Consider the following 14,548-nt stretch of genomic DNA (forward strand, 5'->3'; position numbering starts at 1 on the left):
TTTTGATGCAGATGATAGGGATACTGTCCAGGATCCTCACCATGATGCTCTGGTAATAACATTATATGTGGCTAACCACTTTGTACGCAGGATACTGGTTGATAATGGCAGCTCCGTCAACATCATACAACTGGAGACTCTGAAGAGGATGAATGTGTCTCCGATGGATATCACTTCGAAGTCTACTGTGCTCGTTGGTTTCAGTGGAGAAGCTAGGAACACAGTGGGAGAGATAAGGCTGCCAGTATATGTTGAAGGAGTCAACAAGATGCAACGATTTTGTGTGATGGATTCTCTATCATGCTATAACATCATCCTAGGAAGACCTGGATCCACGATATGAAGGCCGTTCCATCAACGTATCACCAATGCATCAAGATCCCTACCCCTTGGGGGGTTGTCAAGATCGACAGTGATCAGCAGGAGGCGAAAGAATGCTACTCATCCTCGATGAAATCCTCAACCAAACCTAGTGCAGCATAGCAATTAAAGACGCGGGCCCTGGATATTTTGGAGGATACGGAGCAGGATGTGAAGAAAATTATCTTGGACCAGGATAATCCCGATATTTCGGTGCTCGTGGGAACCAATATCCCTCAGGATATTGAAGAACAATTGATTAACTTTTTGAAATGCAGGATGTCAACGTTTGCATGGAAGCATGAAGATATGACAGGTATATCTAAAGACATTATTACTCACAAGCTTGGGATTGACAGGTCATTCAAGCCTATACAACAAAAGAGAAGAAAATTCGCCCCTGAGCGGAATGCAATTATCCAAGAGGAAGTTGAGAGATTATTGAAGTCCAGGATGATCAGAGAAGTTAAGTTCCCGAGGTGGCTAGCAAACGTGGTTGTAGTACAGAAGAAAAATGGGAAATGGAGAGTTTGTGTAGACTACACAGACTTGAACAAAGCTTGTCCTAAAGACCCATTTCCTCTCCCCCACATTGATGCAATGGTAGATGCCACTGCCGGGCATGAAATGCTGACCTTCATGGACGCATCCTCAGGATTTCAACAGATCCAAATGGAGCCTTCTGACCAGGAGGATACTGCCTTTATGACACCAACAGGTATTTATTGTTATACAGCTATGCCTTTTGGTTTGAAAAATGCAGGTGCAACATAAAAAAGATTGGTAAACATGATGTTCAAAGACAAACTGGGGGACACCATGGAGGTGTACATTGACGATATGGTGGTAAAATCAAAGAAAGCTCAGGATCACCTCCAGGATATTAAGGAAGCATTTGATATCCTGGAGAAGTATAACATGAAGCTGAACCCTGCAAAGTGCCATTTTGGAGTGGGGGCAGGAAAATTTCTAGGATATATGGTAACCAAAAGAGGAATAGAAGCAAGCCCAGAGCAGATCAAAGCTATCCTGGATATAAAATCACCCTCAAATATGAAGGACGTACAAAGATTGACAGGCCGAGTAGCAGCTTTAAACAGGTTTATCTCAAGATCCTCAGAAAAATGCAAAGACTTTTATGATATCCTGAAGAAGAACAAGAAATTTGAATGGGGTGAGAAGCATGAAGCAGCACTGCAGGATTTGAAGCAGTATCTCTCAACCGCACCTCTATTGATGAAGCCTGAGGATGGTGAACCATTATCCTTGTATCTGGCAGTATCAGGGAATGCAGTAAGTGCAGTACTCCTAAAGGATCACGAAGGTCAGCAGATATTTCGATGTTTTTACGCTTGAACAGGTACCAAGAGAGGATAACGCTGAAGCAGATGCATTGGAAAATTTGGGATCATCAATCAGGATACCGGAAGGAATCCCAATACCGATATTACATATCCTGTATCCTGCAACGGATCCTCAGCATAAGGAAGTAGCAAGTATTCAAGATCCTGAAGTGGTGTATCCTGAAGAGGATCCCAAATCCTGGACAACTCCAATTATGAGATATCTCAAGGAAGGACATATCCCCGAAAATGAAAATCCTAAGGCATTTAGGATGAAGGTATCACGATTCACTATTATAAATAATATTTTATACAAGAAATCTCTTGCAGGACCATACTTGAGATGCTTGAAGGATCCTGAAGCCAAAGAAGTACTTCAGGATATACATGAAGGGGATTGTGGTAACCATACCGGGGGCAGGTCATTATTTTCAAAAGTGTTGAGGACAGGATATTATTGGCCAACAATGAGAAAAGATGCTGCAGAATATGCTCGAAGATGTGATGCATGTCAGAGGCATAGTAACATATTGCATCAACCAGCTGAACCACTATATCCTGTAGCATCCCCTTGGCCGTTCATGAAATGGGGGATGGATATAGTAGGGAAGTTACCGAAAGCTCCGGGAGGAAAAGTCTTTATGCTGGCAATGACGGATTATTTCTCTAAGTGGGTTGAAGCTGAAGCATTTGTGCAAGTTAGAGACCAGGAAGTAGTTTCCTTCATCAAGAGGAATATCCTGACCAGGTTTGGAGTACCAGCTGAAATAATTTGTGATAATGGGTCCCAGTTTATAAGCAAAAGGACTACTGACTTTTGCAAGAGTTGGGGAATCAAGATGATAACGTCAACTCCGGTGCATCCTCAAGCGAATGGGCAAGCTGAGTCTTCAAACAAGATAATAGTGAACAACTTAAAGAAGAGACTTGGAGCCAAAAAAGGAAGATGGGCAGAGGAATTACCCTTCGTGTTATGGGCTGACAGGACAACGATAAAAAATGCAACCGGCCAAACCCCATTCTCCTTAGTATTCGGAGCAGAAGCAGTAATTCCAACGGAAATGGTGATACCTACTGCAAGATCTATCCTACAGAATCCTGAACAGAATCCTGAAGCCTTATGTCAAGATTTGGATACCATAGACGAAAGAAGAGACGCAGCAAGGCTAAGGATGGCAACATATCAACAAAGAATATCCAGAGCATACAACAAGAATATAAGGACTAGGAGATTTCAAGTGGGTGATTGGGTGCTAAGGAAGGCTTTTCAGAATACTACTAATCCTGCTGATGGCAAGTTAGCTCCAAAATGGGAAGGACCATACGAAGTTGAATCAGAAGCAGGGAAAGGAGCATATAGGCTCAAGAATATGGAAGGGGATATGCTACCAAGGTCTTGGAATGCTGTACACTTAAAGCTCTATTTCAAGTAAGAATAGAATTTAATTCCTATCTCAGAATGGTATGTATCCTATCTCTTTTAAATATATATGTTTATTATCTTGAACCCAATACTGACTTAGGCATCGGAGGGGTGTTAGCCAAGCTAACACCCACCTTAGTTTACAATTGTTTTGCAGAATATGCTCCAGGATATAGCTCCAGGATGTGTACTCAGGATAACTCAGAAGATTAGAGGATTGGCCGCCTCTCTCACGCTTAAGGGATACTGATCCCTTCACAGGTTTAAAGGTATTCACATTTCTCCCGAATTGGGTTTAAACACCCCGCCTGGAGCGCAAGTTATTCAGGGATAGTTCAAGGTGGCGGGACCAGTCCATGTAAAAGTGGCTGACAATTTCGTTACTGTTGGCTATATCCTGAATTCTAAAGGTATATGAGGATTGATCACCCTCTCTCACGAAAGGGTATTTTCATACTCTCTAAGGTTTAAAGGTTTTCACCTTTCTAAGTCTTGGAGTTTATACACTCCCGCTTGTAGCGCATGAAACTCATGGTTTATCCCCAGTATACTAAGGGTTCATTTCAGGATATCAAGGGTTTTACCCTGAGGTATGTGGAATTCATTCGAGTCAAGAATATGAATACATTTGTGTTTCTATGTTAAGTACAGGGGACATACGTCATACTATTCTGAAGATGGATTCGAGTTTATAAGTGTGCACTGGGGACAAGCCTATAATGAGGAATTGAAATCGATTCACTAAGAATCTCTGGTATGATCTCTCCTTTTTACTTAGACAATTAATAGGTTGTATTTTGATATCTTTATCAGCATATCTTTCAGGATATCTACCAGGATATATCTGTGATATGTTCTCAAAAATGTTTGAACAAAACAATTTTCACAAGAGAAATTTATAACAATAATAATAAAGCCTAAGGAAGAGTTATATTATTAACATACCAAAAGATGTGCTCTTAGTTTCACCTAATAACAAGGCCCATCCACTAAGAGCACTAATAGTTCATCACCATATTTACCCAACAGTTGAAGGCTTCATCTCAAACCGAGACCCATCCACCTCCAACTGTTGTATTGTCCAAAACAAACCATACTAACTGATGACCAAGGGCTTCGTCCTGAAACTCAGGATCCCTCCACCTTTGGCCATCATATTGTCTACGTGCAGGAAATTAAAATTGTTTAACAGACAAGAAAAGTAAATTGTTCAACACATCAACCATCAAACCTAACAAAAAAAGTGGGCTCTGGCCTAGGCATCAATATCCATCATCGCCCACTCAGCTGCCCTCACACAGCGGCATCCTCTCCTGCTTTCCCCGGCTTCTCAGCACCGGCATCCTCTCCAGTATCCTGTCCAGCATCCTCACTAGCATCCGCTCCAGCATCCTTCTTGCCTCCAGCCTGATCCACCACCTCTGCTGACTTGGAAGATTCACCGGCTTCAGATGGGAGTGGCACAGCCTTGCCTCCGAGCTCCTTCAGCTTGGCTACCCAGGATTCAATTGGCCAGGATGGACAAACAAGACCTGTCTCCTTGGCCTCATAGGCCATCTTGATGCGTGCTTGTAGCAGGGAGACAATAGCGGAAGTCTTGATTCCTTCCCGGAAATTGATCATGGCCTGATCATGATCCATTTGCATGGTGGCCAATTTGAGCTCAGCATCCTGGGTGACCTTTTTCAGCTTATCCTCATAGTGCCGGCTCTTTGCCTCGGCGATGGCACCTTGGTCGGCAACAGTGGTTTCAAGCTGCTTAATCCTGGCTTCATGAAGGGCGACAGTACCACATGCATCGTTGTACAAGTGGAGCAAATGCTGGAGGCCCTGTGCATCAATAACAGGTATGAGTTAGAATCTATATATCTATAATGACCTAGATATCCTATCAGGATATCCTGTTAGGATATCCAGGCAGGATATGTGTGCAGGATATATATGCAGGGTATGCGTCAGGATATTACCTTGTTAAGGAAGGATGTCATCGGCTCTAAGGAATCGGTGAAGCTGAGATCGTCATAGGAGAACCCTCCTGAGCTTGGAGCACTGACCTCAAGGCCCTTCCTCTTTTTCGCTGTGGTAGCACGAGTCCTTGGGTTGGCCTTGGGAGCTGGAAGTGGCTTGGAGCTGGTGGTAGTAGGAGCCTCCTTCTTGACTAAGGTTGGAGTTGGATAGCTGTCGAGTTCGTCAAGGTCTAGATAGACTGGAACTTTGCTGGAATCTGCACACAGGGAGTAAAATTCTAAACCTTTCCTAAAGATATCAAATAAAAAACATGTGTCTACGGGATATCTTGCAGGATCCTTACCAGACATGGTTGCGCTTGAAAGAGGGCTTGGAGTTGCTGGAGATGGGTTGAAACTTCTCTCTGCTTCCGGAAGGAGCTTGATAGCGTCTATTCTTTTCTGAGAATCTGCAAGGGGAGGTGCTAGCTTCCTAAAATCAGCTGTACAGGAAAACGACAAAGTCAGTTCAGGATATAGAGCAGGATAACAAGCAGGATCATCTTTAAACCCTAAATCCTACCCTTCTTCAACCAATGCACCGGATAATCCGCTCCACCAGGGATTGAATCTCTTTTTACGAAAAAGAATTTGGATTTCCATTCCTCTTCATTCCTGGTGGCTCGGAGAATTAGTGGGTCACTGGAAGTAGAATAAAACAAGAATCGACAAGAACCGTGGCACCTAAGTCGGTAGGCTAGTGGGAGATCATGAACAGAGAGGTCAGGGATGTGGTTGTTCTTGATTTGATCAAGAACGGACAAGACTCGCCAAAGCATTGGCATCATTTGACTAAAACAAATTTTTGTGACGTCAAAGAACTCGGTGATAAATTCAGAAAAAGGAAATTGTAGCCCTAGAGAACACAACCACTCGTCGGAAACCATGTCTGATCGGATTTCCCGATCAAACGGCCGGAACACTGTCCCTTTTGGGAAAATGCCGTAGGTTTTAAGGGCCGATAAGTGTGCACCGTCGAAGGTGCAAATTTCTTGCTCAGGATCCTGGAGAATATTTTGGTGGATGAACGTGGGAGCGGAGTCGCCGGAACTAGACCTGGTCTGCCTTGTCATATTGTGGCCGGAATATTAGAGAGAATAAGAAAAGAAGTTGAGAGAGAAGTCTTTACCTTTTCTCTTTGGTAAAAGCTAAATGGAGATATACATGAGAAGATATAGGGAGCAATGAGTAAATATATGTAACACCCCCAAATTACCACCTGCGGAAACCCCGCGAGGCGTGTTACACATCAGAGTCTGAGCCACCAATCACATTGAACCAATAGTAAATACTTAAATAAAACATGTCATTAAAAGTCAAGGTTAATTGTCAAACACAATATCAGTTCACAAGTGTTATGTAGCGGAAGCATATGATAAGTCGTTTAGTAGTTATTTCAAAATAAACTTAAAACCAATGTATCCATTATAAACGATCCAGTAGCTTCGATCCATGACCACTCCAGCACGCCCAGATAGCAAGTCCATGTTCCCATAGTTAACGACCTACAAGCATGCAACAAGTGTGTCAGACTACGCTGGTGAGTTCAAGGTGTTGCTTACGTGTGGAGTTACCAGATATTAGTTAAATCAACTCGTTGTTTGGTTCAAATGTCGTTGTTAACTTGATTATTGTACCGTATGCAGCGTCAATGATGGGAATGCCTAACCCCAATGCCCTACAGGCATTGGTCAAAGTCAAGGTATCAAACAACCTTGACAAGCTGTAGGAGGTCTTATATCCGCGTTACAAGTTGTCCCAGTAATTAGTTCACGCCCGTCCTTACGGCCCGGTGTGAGGGTGCCAAACCTAATAGCGCTATCAACTAATTACCCCATTGCCTTACAGGCAATCCGGTAAATGATTGTTTCTATGTTTCAGTTATTTACCCCAGTTTCCCTTCCAAATATTTACCAGTTGTCCCAAACCACCGGGACGCATGCTTGAGAAAATGCAATGAACTCACCTGGGATTGCTCGGCAGGTTATACCAAAGTTACTTGAATTAAAAGTGATCAAACACGTCCTAACAGGATTACCGTACAAGTCAGGTTGGGTTCAAGTAGAGCACGTATGTTTACACATAGACTAACAAGTCATAAGCACGTAAAGTTCATGGCAACACGTTTGGTACGTTAACAGTCAAGAGCATATCATATTCATACTTGAACGATTTAAATAACCAAGCCCAAAAGATAGTAGGCCCAACATGTTGTGCGATCCACAACATGTTGTGCGATCCTCACATCCCGGCCCAACAACATAACTGCCCAACATAAAGGTCTCGGCCCAAATAACATAGGCAGTCCAATTAGCAGATATGTAAACAAGTCCAATTACTTGGCCCAATCAATTGGGCCCGTGATAGTGTAGGGTCCAAACGGTGTACATGCATAACTGGTCTCGAGTCGCAACCGGCGATCTCGAGTCGCAACAGGGGGGTTACGAGTCGCAACAGCTGGTTACGAGTCGCAACGGGTGGTCTCGGCTCGTCATGGTCCGGTTACGAGTCGCAACAGGACTCGCAACCTCGGTTGCGACTTGTGCTGCTTATGCTAGTGTTGTGGTTTCGAGTCGCAACTGGAGGCATCGACTCGCAACCGTGTTGGTCTATCAATTGTAACCATTTTCCTGATTTCATGCAGATCGGTTACAAGCATTTATGCAAATCAATTAACATATTCGGTTTCCATGATTATCAAATCAATTAACAGTTTTCACAAATTAGTTAACCAAAATATCGATCAACGGGCAGTAACAACATGAATCGTATGAACCCTAATTTAATTAAAATCAACAAGAATAACATATAACATTCAAACTATCCGATCCAAATCTTTGTATAATAATCTGAAACTTAACATAATAGTCAATCTAACAAGTATCACCAAACAATCCGAATCAACACATAGCAGCCGATTGACATCTTCATACACATAAACATCATGGTAGCCGATTATCAATTCACAAGAACATCACACAATGCATACAAGTGGGCCGATTATTAGCACATAATTCATTTAACAACATAAACAGTCAATCATGAAACAATGTTAAGCACACTAACCGGTTAATGATGGCAAGAGAGTGATCCGAACAAGAATGTTCCTTGGTGCCGTCGGGTTTCAAGCAAACGAGAGAGAGAGAGAAGTCTAGGGTTTCTTGTGTGAGAATGATTTTGCCAAAGTGTGTAAAGGTTACTAACATCCTAGTGTTATGTGTGTAAGGTATGTGGGCCGAACCCATACATGGGCCGCCCTTATGGTCCGATCACAAAAGAATGCGGCCCCCTCTCTAATGGGCTTGTGCGGTTGTGAGAGGGTTGTGTTGGTTGGTTCATGTTGTGCGGTTTGAGTGATATAAACACATAATGCAAAGCATTCTCGTAACATGTGACACATATACACATAATAACGTAACATTCACATAAAATTCACTTTCATAAAAGTCACATATCGTTCACATACGTTACATAAATCACAAAAATAGGTTCTAGATACGAGTTGTCACAGTATCCCCAACTAAAAAGAAATTTCGTCCCGAAATTTGGTACGCACTCACTAACGAAAGCTATATTGTTTACTAGTTTTCCTGGGGTGTCACAATATAGGCTGATCGGTTACAAGTAGTCACATCATGGGTCTTATCACTTAATTGTCTCGTTCTTCGGGAAAAAATATAACCGTTAGTGACCAGGATACTTAACGGTAACATTTTTTGGGGACAATTGTTATGGGTGAAATTCTGAGCCTATATCCTGGAAAATATCTTGATATATATCTTGTTTATTGTATCTGTTTACGTCCGGGATGCTGACTCAGGATATTGGTAACATCCTGAAAGGTATCCTCAGGATCACTAACGGAATTAAATGCAGGTAAGTGGGTTAGAAGCTAGCAACGTTCATGAAGACCTTTTCTACTGAAGACTCGGTCCAAGTCGTTCACAAGAAGCCGTTGAAGCCGCATTACTCGGTCTACAACGTTCACATTGGAATATTCGGAGCATCCCATGTTTATAGGAATTTTAGTTTGTAATTCGTTACTATAAATAGCCCTACACACTCAACACTTGCTCTCTCGCAACTTTCACAAAATTCATTGTAACACTTAGCGATCTGATCTATATCCTGCGCTGTATCCTGAAGTTTAAAGCAATAAGAAGAACTAGGCAGCTGCGATTGTCAGCTCCCGAGGTTTTATGCCGGCGATCTAGATTGATCAAGGGCTTTCCTCGTACATCTCGTGTCATTTACTTTACTTCATTGCTCATTGTTTGATCATAGATACAGCTCAATATCCTGAGCCGTATCCTGAACACTGTTTTTCCAAAGAACCTAACAAGCATATTTTCAACACACTTTTCAGCACACTACCTCACTTAACTAATTTGATCACTAAATTGCTTCGGTAATTTTTGACCAAAACAAACACAATGATGAACTTGTCTAAATAAGGTTTACAAACCCTATTCATTAAGTCCATAAAGATAGCTGTAGCATTCGTCAAACCAAAAGGCATGACAGTGAACTCATAATGCCCATATCTTGTGCGGAAAGCAGTTTTGGGAATATCTTCTTTGAGAACACGAAGTTGATGATACCCAGAACGCAGATCGATCTTTGAAAAGCTCAGTCAGATGAATCCTTTATCAGATAACTCTTGAAGCTGCTTCGATAATTCTTGAATCTCCGACGGTGCAAGTCGATAAGGCGTTTTTGCAATTGGGTTGGCATTGGGTATAAGGTCAATATGAAACTAGACTTGACGAACTGGAGGCAAACTGGGCAGTTCATCAGGAAACACCTCTGGATAATCGCATACAATCGGAATATCCTGAATACTCTTGCTCTTGTCTTTCTCCTCGGTGACATGTGCTAGAAAAGCAACATATCCTTTCCGTAAATACCTTTGGGCTTCCATACACGACATAAGCTTCAATCCACCTGAAGGTTTCTCGCCATGAATTTCCAGAATATCGCCAGAAGACAAAGGAATACGAACAATCTTATCAAAACAAACCACCTCTGCATGATATTTGGTTTACCAATTGTAACACCCCAAAACCATAATAAATAATAAGTAAAGAAATTAACTTGGTTAATGAAAGTTATGATTTAATGATAACTAGTTTAAATAAGAAGGCTTATGTTAAATACTCTCTCAAAGTGGGAGGGTTAATTGTGTAACTAGTAAACAAAATGTGGTTAATTAAAAATCAAAAGAGAAACACCAAAAATTGGTGTTGCTCGTACGAACCAGGGAAAGGAGAAGGGGGTGGCAAACACTAACTACTAGAAATCAAGCAATTGAACCAAAATTTGTAGGAAATTCCAATGCATGAACTCTCAAAATCAAGCATCTAACCCTAGTTAGTAAAGAGGTGAGTTTAATTTCTGAAAATTATGATTTGTAGAAAGATGGGTTCAACCCAGTCTCGATTTCTAGTATCAAAAAAGGAGAAATCTGAGTTAGAATTGCTCTCTAGAACAAGAATCATGTTGATTTCAGATTTGTAGGAAAGATTTTAGTGAAAACCCACTTGGTGAAATTGAGTTAAGATTCGGAAGATCATAGTGTTATGATTTCATGTTATCTTGATGTATGATCTTGATTGTCGTACTAGAATGTTAGCTAAATTGATGTAGGATGGAATAGCTATGTGAAATTGAATGAATGAAGTGGTTGTGTGATGATAAACTCATAGAAATATGCTTTATCGACTTGTACCTTGTGCCATAACTATAATGCTTACCAAGTGCTCGATAAAATGCCTAAATGATGAAAGTATGTGTATTTCGAGAAAAATGGTAGAACGAATCGTTAAAACTATACGAAAGAATGAATGTCGTGATGTAGGCATAAAGGAAGAAGGTACAAGCACCAAGAAAACGGAAGGCGCGCAAGATCGAGGTATGTTCCGTTGCATACAAAAATCTTATTTAAATCTTGTTTTTATTACGATAAATAGCCGTGATGTAATGATAATAGTGACTAGTAAGTAAGTAACAAATCTTTCGCGGATTTGGTCATGTTAATAATAGTTATATTAATCTATGCAAGTCGACCGGTTCGAGTCGAACCGGGTCGGGTAATGAAATGATACCATTCGTCTAGAGCGGGTGGCCATAAATGTAAAGCGAATATATGAGGTTCAATCCGTTATCCGGAACGAACGAAAGATTATGTTGAAAGCAATTAACCCAACTATACGGGTCGAATGTGTATGCTTAATTCTTATTAAGAGTGTTTATGCCAAACCCAAGTACTTGGGTAGTCAAGTGTGTAAGAAAGATGCAAGCTCATATACGGATGGAGCTAAAATGGAAGGAATTATGATTTAACAAGTGTGATGACTAACTTCTAAAGCTTTCTTGTTGAATGTAGATAAATCCTCACTTTAGGCGATTTGGAGAATCGGAGCGAGCACGTGTCCATGTCATGTTATACCAAACGCTTCCGCTAGCTTATTCTCATCTTTTTGGTCCATGACTCGTTATTTTGTCCTACTTTGTTAGTAGTCATATATTTGTAAAACTTGTTGTCTTTGCTTTTGGTAGTTTTATGTCAAACGGATCGTAGAATGTTATTTAGTGGATTATGTCAAAAACAGGGGGCATGTTCGTTTTACGAACGGGTCATGCCCAATTTTTGTAAAAAAATAAATTAATTAATTATGTATCAAAGTTGGTACTTTTGATGTCTATTAAATTACTCTTGTAAGTAATTTTATAATTACGGAAAAGCGGACCTTACAAGTTAGTATCAGAGCCGAGGTTTGAGGGATTCGGGCAAGAGTCTTAGCGCTCGAACTCAAACCGATGGCTCGTGCTAATGTGCTCGGTCCGAGATCCCCAATGAGGTAAGAGTTTAGATAATTGTCTAATATAAGCATGCCTAATGCGTTACGGTCTAAGATTTAAGGTTGAGTATGTTAGGAAGTGTTAATGCGTGTAAAAATAAGAAGTCCCTGGACCCGGGTAGCTGAAAATGGACCCGGAAAACAGTCAGCACAGCCAAAAACAAGACTGCAGCGTTTCAGCAAAGGAGAGGCCGTCGCCGACGGGCCTCTGGCCGTCGCTGATGCCCCCTAGTTGCCGACGCTCTAAATGTCTGCCTACGGGCAAAGTGGGCGACGCCACATTTAGGAAGCCCGTCGCCGACGGGGTATGATGCCGTCGTCGACGGGTAGTGGAAAATGGTTCCGTTGGAAATTTTTATTTTATGTTGTCTTTAATATTTTGAGTTTCCAAATGGTCTAGAGGCCTATTATAAGCTTGCTTAGGGTCTATACAAGGCCTAAAATGATTATGTAAACCCCGACTAGTGGTTATGATAGAAAGAAGTGTATAAAGAAATCGAAAATAAAGTGTTGAAAGACATGAATGAAGGATGAAAGTTTTAAAGACGAGTAAAGTTTAAAATCTAAGAATGTAAATGAAATAAACACAGATTAAAGTATCATGATGTAATGAAAGTTTGAGATGTGCGCTAAACATAAACATGATCATGTGTAGATGGCCGACGCAAGCAACATTAATGATGATGATGATGATACTGCTCGTCAAGAAGCATTTAACAACAAAGTCACAGAAGTGGCAGAAGAAGTTATGCAAGCTAATCTTCCACGATTAGCGCAAAGTAGAAAGTCAGGTGTTGGGAGTTGTGGATGCCATGATAACAAGTAAATTGAAGAGTTGAAAGAATTAATTGAAGGATCTAAAGGCAAAAGCAAGGAACGACGGTGCACGTATAAAGACTTCATGGCGTGGAATCCCGCAACGTAAGATGGTAAGATCGACCCAATCGCATGTCAAAGATGGATTTCAAACATAGAGGCGGTATTTATACAAAGTCGGTGCGATAGGGAAGATCAGGTGATGTTTGCTACTGGCCAACTCTCCCTCCAGGCGAATGATTGGTGGGATGCACATAGAAAGGAAATAGGCGAAGAAAGACTCCAAATTATGACCTGGCAAGAGTTTAAGGAGCCCTTCATGAAATACCACTGTCCTCAGTCAGCCATTGATAAGATTCAAGAGGATTTCGTACGCCTCCGACAGAAAAATGAGACAATAAATGAGATATCGAACATTTTCTGGGATAAGATGAAGTTTTGTGCGGAGTTTGTGCAAACTGAAAGAATGAAGACCAATCGCTTTTATGGCATACTGAAGGCAGAATTCAGGGAGTTCATCACTCCCTCGAAATGTGAGACCCTTGACGAGCTTATTAATCTAGCGCGGGATAGAGAAATTGAAATTAAGAGGCAAGAAGAACGTGGTAAGAAGAGACCTAACGAAAAAGGTGCAAGTTCGACTCCGTTTAAAAAGGGGAAGTATCAAGAACAAGGAAGGAAAGATAAGTCAAAAGGTGGTATCACGCCTTGCAAGACTTGTGGAAAACTTCATACGGGAGAATGCTTGCTAGGCAAAAAGGGATGCTATAAATGTGGTAAAGAAGGGCATTCGTCTTATCAATGTCCAAATAACCCGAAGACTTGCTTCCATTGTTTTGAAAAGGGGCACATTAAATCGGAATGCCCGAAACTTCAACAAGAGTCGAAAAAGGAAGATAAGAAGCAAGAGAGTTCTAAGGCTAAAGGGAGGATGTTCCAAATCACATCCGAGGAGGCTAAGGTTCATCCGAATGTTGTTTCAGGTATTTTCCTATTAAATTTTATGCCTGTTCATGTTTTGTTTGACACCGGAGCCACTATGTCGTTTATTTCGAATGAAATCGTACAACATCCTTCCTTCAAGGTTGAGCGAATGCCGGCGCCCTTAGAAGTAGAAATTGCCAATAATAAAAATTACTTGTTTCACGAAATCTGTAGGAGTTGTAAGTTAACTATAGAAGGTGAGGAATTCAACATCGACCTTTACCTATGGTTCTGGGGGAATCTAAGGTAATAGTGGGTATGGATTGGATGTCCCAAAACCATGCGAAGATAAATTGTGAAAACAAAACCATAACTGTCTAAACCCCGGGTGGAAGTCAATTAAAAATTCAAGGAGAGAGAAACGTAGAAGTGAAATTATGTACTATTGTCCAAGCGGTCAAGTATGTAATTAACGGAGGTGGAGCCTACTTAGCTTATGTAGTAGACGCTCAACAAAACCTTCCGAAGTTTGAAGATGTTGAGCTCGTGAATGAATTTCTGGATGTATTTCCAGATGAAATGCCGGGACTCCCTCCCGAACGAGAGATAGATTTTCGCATCGAGTTAAATCCCGGGCGCGAAACCGATAGCGAAGGCTCCCTACAGATTGGCTCCCACCGAGATGCGAGAGTTAATGACACAACTATAAGATCTGCTAGATAAGGGCTTTATACGCCCGAGTGTGTCGCCTTGGGAGCGCCTGTTCTATTTGTTAAGAAGAAAGACGGGTCGATGCGCATGTGCATCGACTACAGG

At 41.4% G+C, this 14,548-nt stretch overlaps 1 protein-coding gene across 1 annotated transcript; it reads left to right on the forward strand.

Moving 5' to 3' along the window:
- Window positions 1–13,010: 13,010 nt before the first annotated feature.
- On the forward strand, window positions 13,011–14,042 carry LOC110943269. Its single transcript, XM_022185018.1, has one exon. The coding sequence runs from the start codon at window positions 13,011–13,013 to the stop codon at window positions 14,040–14,042; it is 1,032 nt and encodes a 343-aa protein (XP_022040710.1).
- Window positions 14,043–14,548: the final 506 nt, after the last annotated feature.

This window comes from Helianthus annuus, chromosome 5 (assembly GCF_002127325.2).
Source record: "Helianthus annuus cultivar XRQ/B chromosome 5, HanXRQr2.0-SUNRISE, whole genome shotgun sequence".
Lineage (NCBI taxonomy): Eukaryota > Viridiplantae > Streptophyta > Magnoliopsida > Asterales > Asteraceae > Helianthus > Helianthus annuus.